The sequence below is a fragment of the Notolepis coatsorum genome (assembly GCF_963971535.1).
Source record: "Notolepis coatsorum genome assembly, chromosome: 8".
NCBI classification, from domain to species: domain Eukaryota; kingdom Metazoa; phylum Chordata; class Actinopteri; order Aulopiformes; family Paralepididae; genus Notolepis; species Notolepis coatsorum.
In genome coordinates, this window is record NC_140172.1 from 91,233,896 (window position 1) to 91,261,478 (window position 27,583).

At 41.8% G+C, this 27,583-nt stretch overlaps 1 protein-coding gene across 1 annotated transcript in view; it reads left to right on the plus strand.

Moving 5' to 3' along the window:
• wscd1b (WSC domain containing 1b) overlaps nt 1-27,583 on the plus strand; it is a gene marked incomplete at both ends in the record, with an annotated part of 80,572 nt that overhangs the window by 39,762 nt on the left and 13,227 nt on the right. Inside the window, one exon of the mRNA XM_084319971.1 lies at nt 6,778-6,942. Coding sequence (XP_084176097.1) covers nt 6,778-6,942 — 165 coding nt within the window. The remainder of the gene's footprint in view (nt 1-6,777; nt 6,943-27,583) is intronic.

Consider the following 27,583-nt stretch of genomic DNA (forward strand, 5'->3'; position numbering starts at 1 on the left):
TTAATTCCGGTCTTAAACACAACGTGGCCACAAAGGAATGGCAAGGATTGCAAAGCATGTTATATGCATTTGACCCGTTGCGGAATAAAACAGCAGGGATTTGTTTTGGGTCGCAAAAACACTATCCTTGCTGTGTTTCAATGTCCGCGTTCCAGATCCAGAGTACGCTACTACTGCTGAGCTGAGAGACGCTAAGCTCACTGCTCAGCCTGCTGTGTTGAGATGCATCCTTATTGGCTGTGTGCTGTAGAGCGGATATGAGTCACGACACCACGGAGTTTCAAAATAAGAGTATCATAATGACCTAAATGTTGCTAGCTTTCGGAGCCTAGTTATTTAGCTGGAGCTGCGCGTGGGCAGAAATGAGACCCGCTATAGGATTTTCAAAATAAGACTGTTGTCATTCTATATTTTTAAAGAACATTGCCAGGCATCTCGCGGAACCCCTGGCAGCTCTCCGCGGAACCCCTGTGTGCCGGGGAACCCCTGTTGAGAACCGCTGCTATAAATGATATTTCCTTGTCACCGTGCCGTCTATTCTGAGTGTCTGCCATATAATAACTGTACTGTCTGGCAAGTAATAATAATAATAATTAGCAGTGGTTTAATCTATCACAATCTTTAATACAGTCAGGGTTTTGTAACCCCTCAGTTACAATAATGATATGTGTAATGTGACTGTCAGTCACGATATTCAGACATGGCATGAGATCATGGGTCATTGTAATTACGAGGATTTACTGAAACTGCAAGCAGTGACAGAAGGCATGCACATTAAAGGTGAAAAGCATAGACCTGACAAAGAATGTGAAGTGTGCATAAAGGGGAAGTTCACTCAATTGAGAAACAGAAGTCCCACGGAAAAAGTAAAGGTACCACTTGAGCTAGTTAACACAGATCTAGCCGGTCCAGTAAGCAACGAATCCATAGGTGGCTTTAAATATGTACAGTCTTTTACAGATGTGTGTACAGGGGCAGTGTTTGTTTACTTTCTCAAAGCAAAGAGTGACACACTCCAGGCCACGGAGAAATTCCTTGCAGATGTAGCGCCTTATGGCAACATAAGATGCTTGAGGTCCGACAACGGAACTGAGTTGACAAATAGAGAGTTCCAATCACTGTTGAGAAGGAACAAGATAAGACACGAGACGTCATGCCCTTACTCCCCGCACCAGAACGGGGTGGCAGAGAGGGAAGGACGTACTCTTTTCGAAATGGCTAGGTGTAAGCTAATAGACGGTAACTTACCTAAGAGTCTATGGCAGTGGTTCTCAACCTTTTTCCACCAAGTACCACCTTAGAACGTAGCTGGCTCTCCAAGTACCACCATATGACCGGCGTTAAAATACAGTCTATTCAGCTATGCACAGTTCACGCAGGAGGCAAATGTATTCCTAATACCATTATTTATTGTTAACTTTTGTCAGACACAGCCACAATGTACAAAGGGATAGCACTAGAACTAGCAAACGCTTCCACACAACTCATACAATGCAAGGGGCATTGAGAACATAATAACTAACATTCTCACATAACAACTGTATTTCAGCAAATGTACTTAATTCTCTCTCTATCTCTCTCTCTCTCTCTCACTCTCACTCTCTCTCTCTCTCTCTCTCTCTCTCTCTCTCTCTCTCTCACACAGCAAGCAATTGTCTGTAATTCTCTCTCACACACACACACACACACACACACACATACACACACACACACACACACACACACACACACACACACACACACACACACACACACACACACACACACACACACACACACACACACACACAATTATTTTGTTACAAAAACTTAATTTCTTGCATTCTGGTACAGGAATTTTTGAATTTTTACCCTTTAAATGCCAGTGTTTGTGATGGGCATTAGTGCACTGCAACCTTGCCCAGGCCCGACGGGGCCCGGCCCGGCCCGGCCCGGCGGGTTCGGGCTGGGTAGGCCTTTTTTTTTTATAAATAATTCGGGCTCGGCCGGGCCCAGGCACCGCCGTTTTTTTTTTTTTTTTTTTTTTTTTTTTTTTTTATATAACTATGGTTATAGGATAACCTTCGTTTTCCTTTAAGATTCGCTTTCTCTTTTGCGCCAAGCTGTCATCAGAGAAACATTTGGATGTAATTACCGCAGCGCGCAGGGAGAACTCAGGACCGGGACAACTCGATTGGTTGTGTTGGAATATAGCCAGTTGGCGAACGTTTTATTTGTACTTGGATGTATGTAGCCAGTTGGAGAAGTTTTGTTAAAGTTGTTCAACGCGTTGCTGACGTCGTGGTGAGTGATGTTTATTATTTGCTGGGTCGGACTCGCTACCTGTTTTGTTGTGCTTTTCATATGTTGCTCTGCTCGAAATCTGATTTCTGTTTGTATAGTGACTGAGTAGGCTATTGTGTGTCGTGTGTGTGTGTGTCAAAGAAGATTCTATAGCCTTCAATACGTTTTACGAGGCTGCTCTATAAGCGAGCACTGGGAGGGAGGCATAAATGCTTCTTAGTTTTCAGCGTGATATGCGTTATTTAGGCAGACCTATTGGACATTTTCGTTTTTGTTTATTTATTAAGTTAATATATAAAGTGTTTAGAATATTTAAAACAAATACAAAAATTTGCTTAAAATATTATTTACAGTCGGGCTTATTTTCGGGCAGGGCCTGAAGTTCACGGGCTCGGGCAGGGCTCGGGCTTTATTTCAAGGCCCTTGCAGACCACTAATGGGCATCACAAATTATTGTAAAAAAGAAAAGAAAACACATATTCAATACATTTTTGAATGTTTACCTTTTAAATGCCAGATTGTGTGATGGCATCACAAATTATTGTTAAAAAAAACACACAAAAAGTAAAATATTTACAATATATCAAATGCAAAGTACATTTTTCTGGGGGGGATTATTACAGGCTAGGCATGTGTCAATGATTACAGTAGCAGCAACACATATTTTGATGGATTTTTTGTAATGTCAGATTTAACACCAAGTCTTTTCAGAAAAGTGGGAGTATTTCATTTTTTATCTGACATTACAAGAAATCTAAAAATAAATGGTTATGATCAGGGCTGAAGTTGAATTAAAGATTTATGACTGTTTAGACTGCATTCCTCTCTGTCACAGTGATCTCCTGGTTGTTCCCCACTTAGATTATCTAACTATCGCGCTGCCGCAACCAGAAACACTGGCCTGGCCTGCTTCTAAGTTCAGTGGCCTGACTGCAATTTTTTTTTTTTTTTTTTTAGCTTTTTTGGAAATGTTTTCAAGTACCACCAGCAGTACCACCAAGTACCACTAGTGGTACGCGTACCACAGTTTGAGAACCACTGGTCTATGGCATTATGCGGTACAAGAAGCCGCTTACACCAGAAACAGGTGTTTTAATAAGCACACAGGCACCACCCCGTATACAGCACTGACAGGAAAGAAGTGTAATCTAGACAGAATGCACAAATTTGGATCAGTGTGTTATGCTTACCAGCAGGACAGAGGAAAGCTCGAGTCCAGATGTGAAAAAGGACTCTTTGTAGGGCACGACAAAGGAAGCCCCGCTTTTCTAGTCTATTATCCCGGTAAAGGGAAAGTGCAAAAACACAGGCTAGTCAAATTTGTCACAAAGACAACATGTGAGAACGAGACACAGACAGAGGAGCCAGAGCTGGACTCCAGAGTAAGGTGTGAAGAAACAGAGACACCTCAGCCTAGTGTACTGAGCACAGTCGTGCAGACAGACAGTCAGCAACCCCCAGAGGATGGTGACGAGGAGCACCCGAGGGTGACGTCACGTGTCTCATGCAGTGGGAGGTATCCCTCACGGGAACACAAACCCCCAAAGTATCTGAAAGACTATGCCCAGAGAGAAAGTGACGAGGATGACAGTACACTTACCAGCATTGATTACTGCTACAGAGTAGTGAGTGGAGTACCTCAGACCTTTAAAGAGGCGATGGGAGAGAGCAATGGATGAGGAGATGAGGTCCCTAGAGGACAACCACACCTTTACTCTAACCAAGTTACCAGAGGGCAGACAGACAGTGGGAGGAAAATGGGTGTACTCAATCAAGGAGGGTATTGAAGGCCACGACAAGTACAAAGATTTGTAGCTAAAGGTTATAGTCAGAGGGAGGGGATAGACTACAGTGAGACATTCTCCCCCACAGCCAATCTGACCAGTGTAAGGGTAGTGATGCAGAAAGCAGCTGAGGACAGTTTGATTTTACACCAGATGGATTTGAAGACAGCCTACCTGCACGCACCCATAGATAGGGAGATATATATGGAACAACCTGAAGGTTACGAGAAGAAAGGAGAGAAGCTAGTATGTAAGCTAGAAAAATCTGAAACAGTCTGGGCGAAATTGGAACGAGATGCTTCATACATGTCTCATTGAAGATCACTTCCTACAGAACCCAGTAGACCCCTGTGTTTACTCAAGGGAGTCAAAAGAGTCAGGAAAAGTGATAATTGTAATTTGGGTGGATGATTTGATCATCGCAGCAGACAACGCTAGAAACCTAGAGCAGGTGAAAAGTATGCTCTCCCCCAGATTCAAAATGAAAGACCTACGCAGGTTAAAACATTTTCTAGGTATGGACTTCGAACAGTCTGCCAGTTGTGTAAAAATATCTCACAAGAGATATGTGGAGAAGATCCTGAAACGTTTTGACATGCAAGAATGTAGAACAAGGGAAACACCATGTGATCAAAAACTAGACTACCAAGAGGATGCTCAGAAATTGACAGATGTAAAAATGTACAGAGAAGCTGTAGGTAGCCTCATTTATTTGACAACATGTACTTGCCCTGACCTATGTTTTGTAGTGAGTAAATTGTCACAGCATTTTGATGACCCCACAGAGGAGCACTGGATTACAGCAAAACATGTTTTTCGCTATCTCAAAGGCACAGCAGATAAACAGCTTTGTTTCAGAAAGAGCAGCGAGGGTTTAGGGCTTAAAGCCTACAGTGATGCAGATTGGGCGGCAGACGCCACAGACAGAAGAAGTACCACAGGGTATTGTGTGAGTTTGAACACAGACAGCTCACTGGTTTAGTGGAAAACAAAGAAACAGCCCACAGTGGCACTGTCAACTTGTGAAGCCGAATACATGGCTCTAGCTATGACAATACAGGAATGAATTTATCTAGAACAACTGCTCGAAGGAATGGATACCTATGTATATAAGAAAACCGTTATTTATGAAGACAACCAGGGAACCATTGCAATTGCTAGAAACCCTGTGTGCCGACAGAGGTGTAAACATGTGGATATAAAATATCACTTCATCAGATCTGTCATCAGGGAAGAAAGAATGACACTTGTTTATTGTCCTACAGACGACATGGTAGCAGACGCTATGACAAAGCCTGTCTCCAAACTGAAATTGAGAAGATTTGCAGAGGTCATGTTTGGTGTGTAAATATTGCCTGTTATGTAATATTGACTGCCATATCCTTTTTGATGTTCTGAACTGTATTATTTTCTTGGAAAGATGTTTTTGAAAAAGTTGTACAGTATACAAGACAACCATAAGTGGGAGTGTTGAAGTTAGATGTTATGTATGATTGCATGTAACTGTCTAACTGTTTCCACAAGAGGGCGCTATAGGCGTAGCTATTGAAGCTGATGCCAGGTAAGAGGTATAAAAGGAGATGTTACCTCCCCCTCTGTCTCTTCCTCCGTCGCTCTCATAAGAGAAGGTCTCATGTGTACTGATGTGTGCAATGTAATAATAAACCACGCCAAGGCTAAAGAGAGAAACCTTGTCGTCATGAACATATTATTGTCGCTCCACAGCTGACTCTGTCAACAAAAACGTATATTTAAATTCCATTTTATTGCTAGAGATGAATGATTTGTTTTTGTTTTATTTTGTTTGTATTTACATGTTCAAAATAAAGATTTAAAATCAAATCAAATCAAGGTATTACTTTTAAACCAAAACAAAAAATGTAAGATGCCTTGTGTGAGATTTTTGATAATTTTGAATGAGGGTCGTGTAGATCACATTTAAATAAGTAGGCCTACGGTTATTTAGTGGTTGAGTCTGCATGGTCCTCATTCAACACAGTGGTATAACCACCACTTATTCCAACATAATTTAACTTTGTTTGTCCGAGGGAAGCGACAGTCGTGATTGGAGGATCAAGAAAAGGGGTCAACGGTAGAAAATCTTACACAATGCATTGTTAACCCTTTCACTACCACACTACCAAAGGGTTAACCCTTTCACTGTGACAATACAGAAGGTTAACCCTTTCACTGCTACACGACAAAGGGTTAACCCTTCTACTACCACACTACAGAAGGTTAACCCTTTCACTACCACACTACAGACAGTGTGGTAGTGGAAGGGTTAAGAAATGTCTAAAGCAGGGGTTCTCAAACTTTTTTATACCACAACCCCAATTTATTTAGGATTTTTTTTGGCAACCGCACAACGTGGAATTAAGGAATATCAAAATAAAAGCACACGTTGTTGAACTTGATCATGCATATTTATTAGAAAATGTAATTACAGCACTATGTTATCAATACACATTTATAAAACAAGGCATATTTAGGGGGGGGGGGATTATTGCTTTTTTTTCTTTTTACTTGCCAATGCACTGTCACCTACCCACGACCCCACTTTGGGTCGCGACCCGTAGTTTGAGAACCGCTGGTCTAAAGCATCCACTATAACTGGTGTCACTACAGTACAGTGTGCTGCCATGCATGCATTGTTATAAAACCTGACATGCTTCTTCCAACTTCGATGCATTAAAATGTGTCCTTTCAGATGCCAGGTGCAAAGAAAGGATGTTTCTGCCTCAGAGGTCCAGCTCCCTGGTGGCCCTCTCCAGCTTCCCCGGGGCGGGCAACACCTGGGTGCGGCACCTGATCGAGCTTGTGACGGGCTACTTCACCGGCAGCTTCTACTTCGATGGAATGCTGTATAACAGAGGTGGGGAGCGCTAGCTATGTGATGCTTTGGCATGTGAATGACCAATATTATTATTTGTATTGTTGTCTTGTTTTATTCCTCCTATTTTTCTAATTGGTTAGTGTAGTTTTATGAATTTCAGACGTCCATCGAAAAGCCCTGTGTCTCCTCTTTCTTAGAACTACAACTATTTCATGACGGGCTTCCTGTCCTCACGTCTAAATCGTCTGTTTTCTATAATGCGCAGATATTTTTACAAGCTCATATTTCGCTAATAACTAGGGCTGGGACTTATTTTCATCTTGATTGGTGTTTGTTTCTTTTTATGCCCATTCAGTTCTTCTTCTTCTTCTTATTAATAGAAACAAATATATAGTTTTTTTATTGTAGATTTTCACAATTTACAAAAAACAAACAAAAGGTACTCCGTATCCAATCTAATCCCAAGTATCTACCCAACCAGACCACCCACCCACCAGACCTACACTGTTTAATTAAAGTCAGACATTTAAGCATGTTATGGGGTTAGATTAATGTTAGGGTAGCGTTAACTTGAGCCCAAGAGCAGATCACAGGGAGAGGAGAATGGAGCGGTTTAGGTTGTTTATTCCACAGGTACCATGCAGACAGGGTTATTTGAATGTACAGGAATGTGCGACTGGTGCGAGCAGGAGCACTCCTTTGTGATCTACAGGAACGTCCAGGCGGGTGGTGTCTCGGGAGACAGCGTAGACCAAGTGGCAGGCAGTCCTGGGCACAGGGAGACAAGGGTTAGGGTAATGCAGAGAAACAGACAGGGTAGCTAGTAGGTTACGTCCTCGTACCTAGGTAGGTGTAGCAACACTCGGACGGTGAGTGGCAGGAACCGCAGGGCTCATATCAGCGCCGGTGATGACCTGACAAGTCTCAGGTGTGCAGATAAGACTTGTCTAGCAGCGTGTGGAAACTGTGACAGGAAGATGCCCATATAAAGGCGTGGAAGTAGTAGGTGAGAGGGAGGCCCTGGCAGTAATAAAATCACACAAGTAATAAAAGAGAACATAAAATACTATACAGAAACATAAAATACTATACAGAAACATAAAATATTATACAAGAAACATAAAATACTATACAAGAACATAAAATACTATACAGAAACATAAAATACCATACAATAAGACAATGTTACAATACTGTACAATATACAAAATAACAACAATATACAAAATAACAATACACAAAATATAAATCACACTGTCAGACGGTAGTAGGTGGGTATTGCACTGTGGATATTGCACTTGAGGGGGTAGGATGTTGCACAGTGTGGGAGGAGTGGGAGGTTACATTCTCTGCTTCCATTCTTTCTACAAATGTCAAGAAAAGCTGCCAAATTGCGTATAATCTCAAAACAGACCCCTGGAGAGGTCTGTTTTATCTTCTCTATCTTGATACATTACATAATCTCTTTGATCCAATGCTAGTGCGTAGGAGGGAGAGGGTCTTTCCACCTTAACAGTAAGGCTCCTGGCAGTACAAAAGGCCAGCATGTTGCACTTGTACACCCTGTGGTGTAACACCAAATAAAACAATAACATGGGATGGATCTATTGGCTCCTCTAATATTAGTATTGAAAATAGAAAAATGGTATATTCTTGGCCAAGTCCAGAACATGTAATAGATTTGCAGGAGATTGCATCTGTCACACATACTGTATATCTAGTTGTAGACAGCCTAACTATCTTGAATTGTACAACCATATGTTCACAATGGATGATGCATAAATCCTTCTGATAATTTTCTGTTTTTGGAATTAGTTAATTTAAGTCCTATTCCCATTTGTTCTTAAGATGATCTTAAATTGTCAAATTATGTAAATTGAGAAGGTTGTATATCCTACCTATAATCTGCTTTAAATTTGTTCTGATCTTGAAAATCTAACAGATGTGTGTGTGTGGGGGGGGGGGGGGGTATAAGTGGAAGCAATCGGAATATGAGGCTATAAAGTTCTGTAGATGTAGATATCTATAAAAATTTGGAATACCAAAGGGATACCAAATGTGTTTACCAGTTTAAAAAAAATATGTAAAATGATTGTCTACATCAGTGGTCCCCAAACTACGGGCCGGATCCGGCCCGCCTCCACATTTGGCCCGGCCCCCTAGCCCCGGAGCTTACATTTTTATTTTAATTTTTTTAAGATGGCAGCATCCCCATTGTCTGTGCTGAATGTTTGTTAGTGTTTTTTGTTGGTTTTTAGTACTTTAATTAAAAAAAATAGTAAGTAGTAGTTTTCATTTGATCCTATAATTTTTTCATTCACCAATTTGTGGACTTTTCTTTTTAGTGTCCTGAAAGGCGCCTTATAAATAAAATGCATTATTATTATTATTATTATTATTATTATTATTATTATTATTATTATTATTATTATTATTATTATTATTATTATTATTATTATTATTATTATTATTATTATTATTATTATTATTATTATTATTATTATTATTATTATTATTATTATTATTATTATTATTATTATTATTATTATTATTATTATTATCATCCAGGAGGGAAAAGACACATTGGATAGTAGGGACCTGTCCTGGCCAGGAAACTTTGCAACTGTGATCTCCTCTGGCAGTAGTTGGATATTGTAATGTGTGGCGAGGGATTGCAGCAATTCCACTGAGATAAACTGGTCTGAGGCTGGATAACATGCCTGTATGCCTCTCATAAGTTGTTCTCCAACTCATGAGAATCTGCTCTCAAACTCTTGCAACATTCTGTCGAGGACTGGATAGAACAGTCTCTGTCTCAGCTGATCTCCTGAGCTGAGGTCTGAGCTTGTGCCACAAGATGACTCAACTACAAACTCGTCCATCCTTTTCTGCTTCCTCCTTTGACTGGTAGTATGTTCCTCAATCCCAAGGCCATTACATATGGCCTTTGTCCTGTCATACATGTCCACTGCCATCTCTGAGGTGCGATAACCTTTGAGTGTGTCCTGCACTGTGCTTTTAAATAGTACAGAGCTAGAGCTAGGTGGTCTGTAGGTACTGTATATTTATTTCATAAAGTGTTATTTATTTCATTAATAGTGTTATTATTTATTTCCTGACTTTTTTTTCTGTGAAGATCCCAGAAAGGGTTATTAATTATTTGGTTATGTGTGGCTTTCTGGAAAACAATAAATGTTTACGTTTAGGGACCCCTGTGATCGTCACACTTTTTTTGTTACAAACTGACCCCGGCCCCCACCAGAGAAGGGAAAAGTTATGTGGCCCTCACAGGAAAAAGTTTGGGGACCCCTGGGCCCTATTCCCCGTACCTGGTTCAACTAAGTCGATCAAGAGTCCCATTATCCAGATTCAATTAACCCGATGTTTGAAGCCGGGATTTTCCTGTTCCTCGAAGGTGGATTCAGTCTCGTTAACTCGAACCAGACTTGAGACCCAGGATAAGTGCGCGCGGCCGCTTCACTTGAAAAGCCAGCACGTATCGAGAGCAGAAACCCTGATTTTCTAACGGCATTGATTGATTAATTGATTTAAAACTTTATTAACAGATTGCAGTACGGCTCAATAGCCTCGCCGACAGGTTAAATGCATAATCTATAGGCTAATTTTAAGTCCCTCATTACCCCAATCAATCAGATTATATTTCTTTAAACTTGCCTGCTGGCAGTAGGTTTATGGATTGAATAATCAAATGAGATCTTGCTAGCGAAAATAATTAGTTTAACTGTTATACAGAATAAGGATACGGCTCTCTTACCCATTGATTGATGTATGGTGGATCTTTTACTTATCTGCACTGTGGTGTGACGGTTTGTAGTTTTGACTTTCACGCAGACGGCCCGGGTTCGAATCCCACTTCTCCTAGTCTTTTTCTTCTTTTTGCAATGTAGGAATAATTCAATTTGGTGCACGTTGAGAGCTATATAAAGAATGACATCCTCAATGCATGTATATTTTAACTTAAAACTAGGCTACTTTTGCGTATAATCATTAATATTATATTCCAAAAGAATTATATTGGAAACACGGGGTTTCGAACTCCGGTCGCCCGGTTGCCAGGTTTGAGCACTAGCCGCTGCGCCACTGTGCCAGACAGGATATATCCATTGTGTATCCAAGACCATCAATGGACAAGAGACCCGTGTTTAGAATATCTTTCTTTTGAATGAAGTTTTATCTCTTTATTCTCAAATGCATTAATGTGACGTCAACGGCTCATTCAATTTCTCAAATCCGTCAAACAGCGCATCTCATCAGACATTTTAATCCCAGTTACAATATCACACAAAAACCACAATCCACGCATAGACACTTCAATTTTATGCTTGAATGAAACACAATCCGGGCGCTCCGTTAAGCAAATCTACAGCGGAGAATATATGAAACTAATCAGAGCCAAACGGCCGATAGGTTTCATTCATTAAAAATATCCCTGCGGGATTCACATTTGCAATGCGCCGTTATTAAAATAACCACATGCAGCGTGTATCGCGACTCCGAGCGCCGTATATGACGTGCATTATTTTATTTAGGACAAAGTAAATCTATAGGCTCAATATGATTTATTATCAGCATTTAGTTCTATTATTATACATTTCAAAAGCCCCCTCTAGGAAAACGAAGCACAGAAACATAATTCAGAATGGTATAAATGGGATCTCTAGACTGTGAGAATCATTTCAGGAAGCGAGCTGTCATTTATTTGCGGGGGCGTGGCCATGGTTCATCCGGCTAACTGAAGTTAACCCTGCTCTCGACCAGGCTCAAACTTTTTGATCTGTTGTCATGGTGATTTGGACAATCGAGCGTCGGGGAACAGAAAGGTCCGGCTTAAGTCAGGCTAGACTGGAAATTATCCAGCTAACTCAGTTAGCCAGGTACGGGGAACGGGGCCCTGGTCTACATTGTGCTCCAATGATGAGATCCCACTCTTAAGCCAGATGCTAAAGGCTCCGTCTAATATTGAAGGGGTAAACATGTGGGAAAGGCCACGGAGAGAGAAAATTATTTCCTAAAAACTGGTTCCAAATCTTACCAATTGTTCAACAATTGGGTTAATGGTATAATAAAAAGATGGGTTTTTACCAGTGGGAGTCCAGAGTACAATAGAGCCATCAGAACACTGAACACTGATCTCTCCACACACAAGCACACATGAACACACACATGAACACACACACACACACACACACACACACACCTACACACCTTCACCTTCACACACACACACACACACACACACACACACACACACACACACACACACACACACACACACACACACACACACACACACACACACACACACACACACACACACACACACACACACACACACACACACATCCTGCACTCTTTCACACACAAACACACTACAGGTCACTTTAGGAAAAAGCAAAGGTCACTTTAAAAAACATAAATATATGTTTTTGTATAGTATAGTTACATATAGCATAGCTGTATATTGTATAGCATATTGTATAGTAATGTATATTGGACTCATTACCTTTCATTCATAAGCTTAGCATTGTATAGTATTTTATCTTAGTACCTTTTATCATGTCTATCTATTATCTATTCTATTTTATTCAATTATGATTTGTATTTTTTTGCACAATCAAGGTGGGCATGGCCACCTTCATTTCACTACACGTCTCGTGTATGTATGTGAGTCTGTGACTAATACATCTCTTGAATCTTGAGAGCTGGTAAGGAGGTGAGCAGACAGGATGCACAAGATTAGCCATTTAGAGATTGTTGTTTAGACTCATCCAATACATTTACATTTACATTTACATTTAGTCATTTAGCTGACGCTTTTATCCAAAGCGACTTACAAGTTCTGTACGACAAGCCATCAGGAAGGGCACAACTCTATCAGCTGAGCAACAATGTTCATCAAAGTGTTGAGTGCTACAATACGTCAATGCCCTGATGTTGGCCGCCTAATAATAGTATACAAAGTTGGGGGTTGCTACCACCCTGGAGCCGAGGCCTCTGCAGTATATATTTCCATATACATGTTTTTTTTTTGTTCCAGATAAAGTTTGATATGAGTTTATCTGTAGAGCTAAAGAAGAATTTGGTCAAATATATAGGAAGACTTTGAAACAGGTAAAGGAACCTATAGGTAATACAATAATCTTGATAGTATTCATTAGGGATGGCACAATACCACTTTTTCATGTCCGATACCGATATCACAGCCTTGACTATCGGCCGATACCGATCTGATACCGATCCTACCAGTGGCGTCGCGTGGGTAAAATAACAGGGGATGCCAAACATTTTTTATTAAAAAAACTTTTATTTAATATTTTTATTAATATTTTTTATGTTTCTTTTTCTTTTTTTAAGTCAATCAGTCACCGTGTACACTACAGTATGGCTCGGCGGCCAGTCAAACTTTCTTTTTATTTATTTAACAGATTGCAGAATGGGTACAATACAGTACGGCTCAATACACACAATTTTATAAGGAGTTGCAGACCAGAGAAAGACGTTTGTCTTGTTTACATCAGGGTCATTAACACTTTCACTGCCACACACGAGATATCTCGGGTTTCCGATAGTTATGTTGAAAGCCACTCACGAGATTTCTCTGAATTATTTATTTATTTATTTTTAGCAATCTGAAATCATATTGCATCATATTGCCTACCCGAGTATACCCGAGCGCCGCCGGCGATCATATGTGGAAAAAAGCGCCCCGTATCGTCTCCCAGATGACATAAGGGATTTTGGTATGGACTCAATGAAAATGGATGGGGAAAAAAATCCGGTACTCCACATTTTCCAGTCCACTGATCCAGCCGGGGTTACCACAGTTCATTCTGGAGCCTCTCAGCCCCGCGGAATCATGTGTACTACTGTATCACGTTGGATCCATACACTTATCGATTTTTTCGAATGGTGATCAGGAATTGGAATATACCAGTTGGATACCATCTGATGTCAGGTAAGGAATCTATGTTTTCAGTGTTAGGATAATCAGACTAATTTTGATGAAGATATAGGCTGTTTTGTGAAATGGGCTCTTTCGGTTTCACTGTAAAAGTCCAAGAGGAAATCAACACTGCGATTATCCGTGCGCGGCCCGAATGTGCTTGCGTGCACGTATAATATTGATCATCTAGCGTTTATTTGAAAACGATTCATAAATAGGCCGACGAATATCAACGTTCTGGAATATTCCAGTAAAAGACGATTATCATAGAATGGTCCAGAATGAACTGTTTTTTTTATCTCAAAACGGGTGCTTTTCTAAATGCTCTGAAACGGAAATGAAGCGATAAAAAACCAATCTGCCTTGACAGCACTGACTGGAAAAGTAGTCTTTGATAAGCGACGGGCAGATTAAAACATAGATTAGGCTATATTAACGTTAACATTGATAAAAGGAAAACACGGCATGGCGCTCAAAGTGTTAATACTGCTGGAGCATTGGTTAATTTTTGGTCCGATTTTTCCTTGCATGATTTTGCGCGCCGCGTAGGAGCACATATTCGGTTGCAAAAAGGTGTCCCACGGTCTCCTCTATGGCCGTGAATATTTTCACGCGGATCGGAATCACGGCACGCCCGTTGGACACTTTTCCGTTTCGGTGAGTTTATTCCACGCTTTCGGCTTTCCTTTTCTAAGCATTTTCGGGGCTACATGTGAATGAGTAAAAGTTGCGGGACGCCCAGATGTTCCCACGATAGAAAGCTCGCATGGAGCCCATAATAGGCTCACTTAATACAGCGTTTTTAAAATCATGCGACATTTTCAGGGTCGCGAGCCGACCTTTTCCCCTCGTTTTCGATGATGGAAGTGATTTAGGAAAAGCTTCGGCACGCCGAGAGGTCCCTGTGGATTTAATCTCGCGAGGATCTGGGCAATATTCGGCCTGTGGGAGCAGTCACGGGTTAATACAATTTTCAAATGTGCAGAGGGGACGCCAGACTACTTAGTCTGCTGACAGGCCCGTTTTAAGGTGTGGGCAGGTGTCAGCTCGAATCTGATTGGCTAGTATTGGTTTTGGAGTCCACATACATGGGGAGGCTGGAGAAAGACACCTCCCCCTGCCTCCTCTCCAGTCTCCTCTGCTGCAGTGAGTCTGACAGTGTGTTAGAGAGAGTGAGAAGGAGAAGAGGGAGACATTTAAAAAAAAAAAATTATAACACAGATGAAACATTATGATTTTTTATTATTATTGTAAACTATATATAATTTTTTTTTCTTCATATTTCATATTTGATATTAATTCATATTTTTATAGGGAGGCCTGGCTTCCGTTGGCTTCCATGAGGATTCGCCACTGGATCCTACCCCCCCCCCTCTTAAAAACAAAAACCTGTGTTTAACCTAGCCATCTATAAGACATCATGCTAAAACTGTGAAACAAATCCTCATCCCATAAAAGAATAAATACATAGCGTACAGTACTCAATTATGCAATAGTGCTGCTGCTTTTTATTTTGTTCAAATCTTTTAGTTAATAAGACTACAGCGATTTCATGACGGCTTCCTGTCCTCGCCCCCGTTTTCTGGTGCAATGCGCAGAGATTTTTAAATCATTGGTAAACAAACGTAGTGCTGAAAATATGTGTCTGCACAGCGATTTGTGCCACAAGAGATTAAAATTTTCCAGATTATTCCAGATTGCGAAAGTACAGAATGTAAGCTTTCAAATGATGTGTCATATTTTTTTATCTGAAAATGTTTTGAAGATGATTTTGATCATTTAAATATTGTAAATCAGTCTGTTTTCTAGAACACTAAGGAGAGAAATCATTGCTCAAAGATTTCACACTTCTGCTAGTTTGAGCTGGGCACCCCCAGCAACGCCCCCTCACCTGAATAGCATTAACATAATTAAGTGCTGTCACAGGAATGCTGTCATGACTGAAATAGCTGTTAAACACAGTTACATAGTGGTGAGAGCACTAACTATAATCATATAGTGAGATACTGGTGAGAGCACTACTATAATCACAGTTACATAGTGGTGAGAGCACTAACTACTGTAGGTGTAACGGTACACAGAAGCCACGGTTCGGTATGTACCTCGGCATTGGGGTCACGGTTCGGTACGATTTCGGTACAACAGATTTTTTTTTAATAATTTAATTATAAAATATATATATATATATATATATATATATATATATATATATATATATATATATATATAATAATTTATAATTATTATTATATATTTATGATAATTATTATAATAATTATTATTAAATAGAATAATTTTCTATAGGCTTGCCGTGGTAGTCAGTGATACTGGTGTCATTCTGTGTTCAGGCATCCACTGAATAAATTAATTGCCTACTGTCCCTTTAACAACTTATCCTTGCTAAGTTTCAGTTTCACTTCTAGAGAGAATTTAACTTCACGAGACTGAATACTAGAGAACAGATGACATGTTACAACAATGGCAGAGGATTATTTGGATTTAAACACAGTAGCAGTTCAACTGGAGAGGAGCTCAGTATGTACGTTTCTTTTTTTTATTTGATCAGCTGTGCCTGAGAGTCCGGCGGGGGAGAATAGTGTGTTTGTTGGCGACGCGTGTGTGTCTTTCCATTTGTTTCATTTGGTTGACATTATTGGGCGAACAAGAAAACTGTAAAATTGTAATGACCCTGCAGCTGTTCCAATATAAAGTCGGACTGAAGTCGGACTCGGTGTGCCGCGCACTGTTCTCACACGCAGGGCCGCCTGGGAGAAATGCGAGGCCCTGTGCAAGATTTAAGCTAGCTACTAGCTGACATCATCATGGGGGACCCTGATGGAAACAAGACAAACGTCTTTCTCAGGTCTGCATCCCCTTAACAATTGTATGTATTGAGCCGTACTGTATTGTACCCATTCTGCAATCTGTTAAATAAAGTTTTCATTCATTCATTCATTCATTCATTCATTCATTCATTCATTCATTCATTCATTCATTCATCATGGCTATCCTGACTGAACCACACGTTAGCACTCGATATTATAACGTAGCTAAAGCTAACTAGCTGGCTAGCCTGACTGAACTGTCTAACATGCAACAACTTTCATCTTCAGTCCATCTGCCGAATGACCATCCTCTTCGTCTTGGCTGGCATAACTAAGCATAACCTCCAAAGCTGCACGCGCGAAATAGTCAAACGCAGCTGACGCACGTCGGTGTACACATGATGTAACCCCTCCCTTCGTTGAAACCAATAGTATGTCTGCTGCAGAGCCCCAGAGCTCCAATAGTGAGTATGTCTGCTGCAGAGCAGCAGAACCAGGAACAAGTCAGACACATTCTACAAACGTGTCTAATGTGAAATATATAAGCATATAAGCAAAACTAGGTCTGTGATGAAAAAGGGCCTCGCGGGAAGGAGGGCATCGAAGAAAAAAAAAAAAAAAAAATTGTGCGAGGCCCCCCTTCCCGCGAGGCCCTGTGCGACCGCACTGCTCGCACACCCCCTGAGGTGGCCCTGCTCACACGGACACGGAACCCGCGACTGCCTGCATGCATGACTGGTGTGTGTGCGCTGTGAGGCGTATTCTTGGTATGGCTGCGCGTACCACACTGTGGCGGCCGTACCGTAAATTTGCGGGACGAATACACGTACCGTTACACCCCTAATAATCATAGTTACATGGTGGTGAGAGCACTAACTATAATCATAGTGAGATACTGGTGAGAGCATTGACTATAATCACAGTTACATAGTGGTGAGAGCACTAACTATAATCATAGTGAGATACTGGTGAGAGCACTAACTATAATCATAGTTACATAGTGATGAGAGCACTAACTATAATCACAGTTACATAGTGGTGAGAGCACTAACTATAATCACAGTTACATAGTGGTGAGAGCACTAACTATATAGTGAGATACTGGTGAGAGCACTAACTTACAGTCCTCATATCCCTCCTAGTTATATTGTCTGTACAACAGTAACTAACTGAAGGCAGTACTAGACATGCTGTCTGACTGACCTACTCTGTCCTGTACAACAGTACATGCATCTGAACTCATTCAGCGCCAGGGGTCGCTGTTTAACTTCTGGGTAGAATGCCATCGCTGTAAGTCAATGGGGAGACTGCGAAACTTGCGAGTGCTTAAAATATATGAAATATTATAGCTATGGATCTAATAACACTGTCGATTGTCAGTGAGTTGCTTCTGGTCAACATGCAAAAAACTGATTGTTTTTTCATCCGTACATTTCCGTTCTATACCGTTTTGAATATGGGTATAGTTTGGGTGATTCTTAGTAATCCCAGGAAAAGACGCAATAATAGCCCTTTAGTGAAATCCAGTTATCACGTTGTCATTATTCGCCTGATTATCGAATCGGCGCACCCCCCCCCCCCCCCCCTCTACATTTGAAAGAGAAACACAACATTGTACTTATTTGGAATAGCCATGTCGGAGATAAAATGCCGGTTTGGCAACATGAAGCGAGGATAAGCGTCAGAAAGGGGCTGGTTGTCCTGCACAATACATTTGGTTATTTTCTCTGTTAGAGTTATCCACGAAAATAGCTCTTTACTGGAATACACAAAACACGTTGTCATTTTTCTGCCTATTTATGAATAGTTTTCAAATTAGATTATCGATAGTAGGCTATATGTGTACTTATGCACGCTAGAGAAGCGGGCTGAAAAATCGATTATCTATGCCGTGCCTGGCGCTAACGTTACGCACACACACAGGAGACACGTTGTGAACACTGTCGAAAAAAAACTCTGATTAACCCAATACTGGTAAAATAAAGTCTTTACCTCAGATCAGATGTTCTGCAAAAAGATTAATCCAATTCCTGATCGCCATTCCAAATATCTATTGCGTTTATTGATCCAACGTTATACCTCGAAACACATAATCGACGCTTCTTCCAGTGCCCTCAGTCAATGCAATAGTCTCAGGTTACATGCCTCAGAAGTAAAATGTGGAGCCCGGAGTATTTTTTTTTCTGATGCATTCCCATCGACTCCATTCCAATGGGTGCAATACCATCCGGGATACGATAGGGGGCGGTATTTGCCCTTTTCGAGGTCAGAGCCATTCCCAATGATAACGTGAGGCTGGATGGATGAAAAATGAATGGATATCGCTAATAAAAGAAATAACGATTAAATAACGAGATTTCTCATTATTTGTGTTAAGATTGACCAAAAATAAGAATTTATCAGAAAACCGCGAGGAAATGACTACATCCAGATTTAACACTGCCACTGGAAAGAGGAGATTTTCCCCTATCCATATATGTATGGTTTGGCCATAATAAGGGCATGGTCAAGTTCAAGGTCAAATATGAATTTATAATTAAAATGGATTATAATTTATTACTGTATCTACAAATCCTTCTGTCTAATCATCTTTCCTTTATTAATTTGCTTAGATTTTCTGTACACTTGATCTCAAGAAGGTGCTGAATGAGCTCAGTGAGCAAGCTCGGTTCCAGCACAATTGTAACATGGTGTTCTATTCACCGGCACAGATGCAAAATAAAAATCATAATTTATATAATTTTTTTTATTACAATGAATTTACTCAAGACTAGTAACAGACACAATATTTCTGACACTGGGAATACACACCCCCAGGTCCCTAGATGTACCAAGAACATGCAAATTGACCTTGTAGAAGTGGAGCAATCTTCCATTTACTTAGGCATGTACCTTTAGGCGAAATTTCTGAAAATAGGGCTACAGCTTAACAGGTTATGTCCGTGGTGTTGACGTTTCCAGTGTTGCTGCCACCCCTAAAAATACTTTAACGTGTCTTTCAATAGATTCTATGTAGCTATAAGATCGTTCTCAAGTGTATCGTGGATAGCTTACTCTGGCTGTATCACACGTTGTAAAGGTTCATTCATTTGATTGGTCGAAATCAAAGTTGGAGACGGAGACAAGCGCGTCAGGTTCAAAACAGAACTGTCTGTTGTTTTATTGAAAACAACAGCTTAATCATCGGGTTCACATCATCAATTATTTCTATTCTATCAGTCTTTAGGTTCACGTCTCTTTTCTCGAACTGGTGGTGACGTCTCCAGGTTCTCCTTCTCAAGCTGTCCGTCTCGTGTCTCGCTGTGTGTCGGTGTCTCCTCCATCATTCACCCTGCAGTTTTTTAAAGGACACAGAATTTCCCCCGCCCCTGCGTTGTCCAGTGACGTCACCCCAGGGACCGTGCTTCTCCATTGGCTTAGATGGTCTCCCTGCTGAGTGAGACGTCATCGGGGTCTTGCGAAACAGCGTTACAAGGTGACCCTGACGCAATCTGTATATAGCGTGGAGACCATCCTACTTACTATAGGCCGGTTTACTTCAAATCACTTGTTTTACTAAATGCATTGTTCTATACGGGATTTCCTGTTTAGATTACTTCCTATTTAGTCTCTAGTATAATACCATTCTTTCTCCCGATTCCTAGAGCCTTTTCTATAGCTATTTATGAATCTGATTAACCTAGTTTCTTTTGTAACATTATAATGGTTCTTTTAACTATCTTTTATCACTGTTTTCAATTACTTATATTTTCTAAACCTATATTCTAAAGGTGATTCTGCTTGACAGATTACTTTTAACTCTGAATTTATCCATTTCTTTACTATTTTGGTTCTAGACTAAAATAGTTTAGTCTTTTAGTTTATTGGTACTATTGGTCAGATTATTCCTAATTATTCTGCCTTTATTATTACTCTACATGACTTAATGTAGTCCTATTTTGTTCCAGTAGTATTATAATCCCCGTTTTTACCTTGTCTCACCCACCAGAGTTTTCTACTGAGTTTTTACTGTATTGTCACAATTTGAGCCTTTACTTCCTTATCGCCATGAGTCAACCCATGTGTCCCTGAACGCAGGCCCCATCCAGAGATTATTTACCCAAGCCTCAACTGCTTGGCTAAGCATCCTGTGGATTCTGTTTTTTTTTTTTTTTTTTTTTTATTATTGCAAAACAAAATTATTAAAAGTCAGTACTCAACACACAATGCATAATGAAACTAACAATTAAGGTGGCTAAAATGACATGCAAGTACAGAAACAGAAAACAAAAAAAGTATATAATAATATTTTACCGTATACAGTGTATATCCAACGAAATTACCAATTATACCAATGTCTTATACAGGATATACCCCTAATACCTATTATCTAAAACCCTACACACATATGCTCCAGCTCGAACCCCCCCTCCCGGACCCCTCCTTGGATAGTACCTCCATTATCCCTCACTCCTAACCAGACACTACCATTATAAGCTAGCTTTTATTCTCTCCACCACTTCTAACCACATTGACATTTTGGATTCGTTGAGACCCAGAATTCTTGCTGTAGATATTTCTTGATAAATCACATCGAGATATGTAAGAAACCAAACCTTCCGGCAAATTTTTTCCGGTTGAAACCAGCGTGATGCGATCAGTTTTTTAGCTACTGTGATACCCGATAAAACCAATCTCTTTAGCTGTGGATTTACTGCAAACTCAAAAACACCATTCAATAGTAATACAGAGGGGTGTACTGGTATATTCCAAGATACGAGTTTTGATAATTGATGGGTCACATCTTTCCAGAATGCCTTAACTGGTGGGCAGTCCCAATACATGTGCATAAATGTCCCTTCGTCTCCATTTGTACATTGGGAGCATTTTGAGTCTTGTTTAAGACCCATTCTGTTCAGTCTTATAGGAGTCAAGTATGTCCTGTGAATATAGTTAAGATTGATTTGTTGATGGTCCGGGTTCCTTGATGTAAGACGGACATTTGCCCATGCTCCTTGCCAATCAAAGTCACTTTCCAGGTCTGGTATATCCCTCCTCCAGACAGAGTCTAGTTGGAGGGTTTCATACGAGGACGTTAGTAATTGATAATAAAAACCTGATACAAAACCTCTCGATGTCTCTCTTTCATAGAAGAATTTGTGGTATCTGTGGTGTTCAACTGGTATGTCTAATGGAACACCGTGAGACCTCAAACATAGCCGTAACTGTAAGTAAAAAAGCCATGTGGACTCGGTGAGATTAAATTTTGTGCATATCTCTCTATAACTACAAAAACCCTGGTTGTTAAAAACATCCCCTAATGAGTGTATGCCTTGCTCTTCCCATATAGGGAATCTTATAGGACGTTTTTCAATTAAGAGTGCATTGTTATTGAATAAGGGAGTGTGATTGTGCCATTTTTGTGGGTTAGGATATTTTTTGTGTGTTTCACGCCATATGGCCATACGCCATATTTCGCATGGGTAATTATGGGGCCAAATTTCCGCTCACAGTGCTTGATTGGTAGTTTAGTGTGTGCTATGTCCTTCAGTCTATGTGGGGCTACTATGTTTTCTTCCAATTTTCTCCAGGATACTAATGCTTGGGGATCAAACCATATTGTCAATGGTCTTAATGTGTACGCCTTAAAATATTGGAAAAAATCTGGAACTGCCATGCCACCGTCTGCTTTATTTCTCTGTGCGGTGGATCTTTTTATACGTGGTGGTTTGTTATTCCAAATAAATGTGTATGTGGAGGAGTGTAATCTTTTCCAGTAACCCTCTGGAGGGGGTAATGGTAGCATTGAACTGATGAAGTTGATTCTAGGTAGTACATCCATCTTAACTATTGATACCCTTGCCTGTACTGAGTTTTTAAGTTTTGCCCACCTGTCCAGGTCGTCTTTGATTTTGTTCTGTATTTTTGTGTAATTGTGCTTCACCGTTTGTCTTATGGTGGGGAATATTTCCACACCCAAGCATCTAAAATGTTTTACCATAGGTATCTCACCTGGGAGGGTTGTATCTTTTTTTGCATGGGTGTTAAGTGGAAGGAAAGCCGACTTCGGCCAATTTATTTTAAATCCCGATAAATCACCAAAGTTCTCAATCAACTTGAGTAGATGAGGCAATGTGGTGTTGGGGCTTTGCATGAACAATATTACGTCGTCCTGTGGATTCTGTTTTAAAGCTAATGGAGTTTCTGTTTCTCAAAGATAATGATTCACTGAGGTCTAGAGTTTCTAGCTCCACCTTCTCAGAATATTCTCTTTTTTTTTGTTACATAATGTAAAATTACAGATTCATACCTTCAAAATAAGCCATCAATTGTCAAATTTGAGACGATACTTTTCAATCAATGTCCTATCAAACATTCTGGTACAGTCATTACCAATTTGCAGCAGGAGCCTCTGAAGAGAATTCAGTGAATTCAGCTAATGATAAGGGAACTACACTCCTTCCCAGAATGCAATGTGATGTCAATGTCAATGTCAATGACTAATTCACACCATGAAACAAAGGCCCAGCAGGGAACAATTACGGCTGAATGGGGGTATAGTGTGACTGATCAATACAGGCAGGCCTACAGCAACACACACTTTGATTTGATGCCATGCATACACTAGATAGACAGAGGTTTAGATATTTAGATAGATATATAATAGTAATATAATAGAAAGAGAGAGAAAGAAAGAAAGAAAGAAAGAAAGAAAGAAAGAAAGAAAGAAAGAAAGAAAGAAAGAAAGAAAGAAAGAAAGAAAGAAAGAAAGAAAGAAAGAAAGTACAGAGAGAGAGACATTTATAATAATAATAATAATTATTAAATAGAATCATTTTCTATAGGCTTGCCGTGGTAGTCAGTGATACTGGTGTATACACACACTAGATAGACTGAGGTTTAGACATTTAGATATATATATATATAGATATATAATAGTATAGTAATAGAGAGAGAGAGAGAGAGAGAGAGAGAGAGAGAGAGAGAGAGAGAGAGAGAGAATAATTATATTATTAATTCGTTTTTTTACACACACACACACACACACACACACTAATAACATGATCATAACCAAACCAATTTCAAATGTATCATCAAGTACAAAATAGATTTGATCGTAATATTTATGAGAATGCATGTTTTTTCACACTACAGGGGGAGTATGTCACAGTATGATATCATAATCGAACATTCTAGAACATTTGTGTTCTATATATGCAACAATTCTCTGAGCATTTCCTGGCATTTTTTCAGACTACAACATCAATCCAGACTGGTTTGACCCTGACAGCACGTGTGGCAGAGAGAGAGAGAGAGAGAGAGAACAGGTCTTCACCTCTCTACTTTCTACTCTACTCAGATGGTATTTACAGTACTGTACCAACCACCGTTATAGTTGATCATGACACTGCCAGAAAGGATGTAGTATTCCTTCTAGATGGTTCTGACGGCACAAGGAATGGATTCCCAGCTATGCGTAATTTTGTTGAGAGAGTGGTGGAGAAACTCAATGTGGGAGAAAACAAAGACCAAAGACAACTGGAATAGAATATCTGTTATGGTTTGTAACCGACCCCAATCGCACAACACAAGACAGGTATGAGAGTAAGCCAAGAACTGGGCATTTATTGAAACACACAGAAAACGGCACTGTCCCTTTAAGGGAGAACACAAATTAACTGGAAAACAAGAAATGGGAAAAAGGCACAGTGCCTTTAGGAGGCGAGCTGGCTAAGGGGAAGGCTAAGGGAACAGGACCAGGGCAAGGGACAAGGGCAGGAACAGGGAGGACTAGGAGGACTGGACGGGATGACTAGGAGGACTAGGAGGACTGGACAGGGAGGGCTAGGAGGACTAGAGAGGGGCAACAGGGACAGAGGCTCGCGGAGGCGGGCTGGGGAGAGGGAGGACTGGAAGGACTAGACAGGGAGGACTAGAGAAAAGGGTAAGGCCTAGGAACAGGGCGAGGGCTGGAGCTGCTTACAGGGACAGAGAAAACAGACAAGGCCTGGGATACAAGCATTAGGAGAATGATGCTGCTCTGCAGCTTCTCCCGGGATGGTTCGTCTGAGGAAGCAGACGGTGACTTCAGAGCCGCTCTGCAGAATCCTCTCGGCAGCTCTCCGAGGTGGAAACGGGACAGAGAGGGAGAGAGAGAGCGGGTTAGCTCAGAGTACAGTTGGGAACAGAGCAGGTGACAGGAGAAGTGACTTGTCCCAAAAACAGAGTAATCCAAGTGACTGAATCTTCGGTGTAAATACACACTGCGAGTAATGTCCCAACAACAATCCACGTGATGAATCTTCGGTGCTATACACACTGTGAGCGAAGTCCCAATACTAATCCAAGTGATAATATCTTCGGTGTGGATACACACAGTGAGCGAAGTCCCAATGATCCAAGTGAATATATCTTCGGTGTGAATACACACAGTGAGTGATGTTAAAGCAAATATTATCCCAATGAACAATCCAAAAAGCTGACACTGGGTGAGTGACAGTCTGACAAAAAGCAGGATATCTTCAGTGTCTTAAACACACGAAAAACGAATTGGGTCAAAGACAGTCTTGCAAAACTCACCCAGGCGCTGTGCGTAAAGAGAGCAGGATCAACAGGGCGAGCGCGTCGCCACGGGGAACGGGTTGTCCAAGCGGAGGTCTGAGTGGTGCGCGACTGCTTGGAGTACGCGCCGGTACGGAGGGTGCATCTGGCGCGGAGGTCTGAGGGGTGCGCGTCTGCTTGGAGTACGCGCCGGTACGGAGGACGCATCTGGAGTGCGTCTGAATGCGCGTCTGGAGTGAAGAGCGCGTCTGCGCGGAAGAGCGCGCCGGCTCGGAGAGACGCATCCTCCCGTAGAGTATTAGGAAGCGATGCGCGTCTGGAGTGAAGAGCGCGTCTGCTGCGCGGAGGTCTGGATGCGCGTCTGGGCGTCTGCTGCGCGGAGGTCTGGATGCGCGTCTGGACGACTGCTGCGCGGAGGTCTGAAGTGGAACACTGGAATACCTCCCGTGGAAGTTTAGAGAGCGCAGTCCAGTGTCTCCTTCCAGGCCAACGGCGACAGGAGGCGAAGGCTAGAGCGCATCTCACGCCGGAGATGAAAACAGCATAACAGACAGAGAACCTCCCGAAGGAGTTAGGTGATAGAGATATGATACGGAACGACCCGACCGGAACTGAGGGGAGAGCGAGGTACTTAAAGCCCACAGGGGAACTAATTAGAATGCACATCAGGTGCGTGAAGGTAATTGATACTTGAAACTAGAAGTGTGTGTTCGGCACCAGACCAATCAAACACATAATGACAGGTAGTCCAAGGGTGTGGTTGCTGAAGAGCAAACGAACGCGAGGGTGGGGGCTAGTGAGGTGAGGAGAATGCAATTGATTAACAGAAAACTAAAGGAACAGAGCGAGTAGGCTTAAAGGAACAGAGCGAGTAGGTGAGCAGCGGAACAAAACCTCACAGTACCCCCCCCTCCACGGGAGCCACCCGGCGACCCAAAAATACAGACAGAGTGGCAGGGGACAAAACAAGGCAACAAACAAAAAGTACTGGGCCAAGCCAGCAGGGGAAGCCACAACAAAAGTGGGGCTAGCAACTGGGGCAGGGTAGCCGAGGGGTAACTAGGGAAGCTGAGGGGTAACCAGAGGAGCTGAGGGGTAACTAGAGGAGCTGAGGGGTAACTAAGAGGAGCACCGGGAAAGGGGCTAGCAGAGGGAAGGTAGCTGCCAGGGCACAGATAGCCACAGGGCCTATGCTAGCTGTACTGCTACATTAACAAAGAGGCTGCGCTAGCCGCCGGAGCTAGGCTAGCAGACAGGGCTGGACCAGCATGAGAGAACAAGCTAGCTGGAAGGACAGTCCTAGCTGTGGGGAACTGACCTTGCTAGCTGAAGGGGCAGTCCTAGCAGTGGGAAAACTGACCTTGCTAGCTGAAAGGGCAGTCCTAGCAGTGGGAAAAACTGACCTTGCTAGCTGAAAGGGCAGTCCTAGCAGTGGGAGAAAACTGACCTTGCTAGCTGAAAGGGCAGGCCTAGCAGTGGGACAACTGACCTTGCTAGCTGAAAGGGCAGTCCTAGCAGTGGGAAAAAACTGACCTTGCTAGCTGAAAGGGCAGTCCTAGCAGTGGGAGAAAAACTGACCTTGCTAGCTGAAAGGGCAGTCCTAGCAGTGGGAAAAACTGACCTTGCTAGCTGAAAGGGCAGTCCTAGCAGTGGGAGAAAAACTGACCTTGCTAGCTGAAAGGGCAGTCCTAGCAGTGGGAAAAAACTGACCTTGCTAGCTGAAAGGGCAGTCCTAGCAGTGGGAAAACTACAAAAAAAGTGGAGGCCATGCAGAGGGACCGGGTTAGCTGCCTGGGCATGGCTAGCTACAGGGCCTATGCTAGCTGCAAGGGCTGCATTAACATAGAGGCTGTGCTAACAGCCGGGGCTAAGCTAGCAGACTGGGGCCATGCAGAGGGACTGGGTTAGCTGCCAGGGCATGGCTAGCTACAGGGCCCATGCCAGCAGCAAGGGCTGCATTAACATAGAGGCTGTGCTAGCAGCCGGGGCTAAGCTAGCAGACTGGGGCCATGCTGGTAGTAGAGGCCTAACAAGCTGCAGGGGAGCTAACGAGGCTAACAGGGAAGCAAACAGGGGAGTCTAACAAGCTAACAGGGGAGCTAACAGGGGAGACTAACAAGCTAACAGGGGAGCTAGAGGGGGGAAAAAAAAAGGCAAACTCAACATACACCGTCTGTGCTGGCTGGGGTCGTCGATTGGTCGGGTCGTACTGTTATGGTTTGTAACCGACCCCAATCGCACAACACAAGACAGGTATGAGAGTAAGCCAAGAACTGGGCATTTATTGAAACACACAGAAAACGGCACTGTCCCTTTAAGGGAGAACACAAATTAACTGGAAAACAAGAAA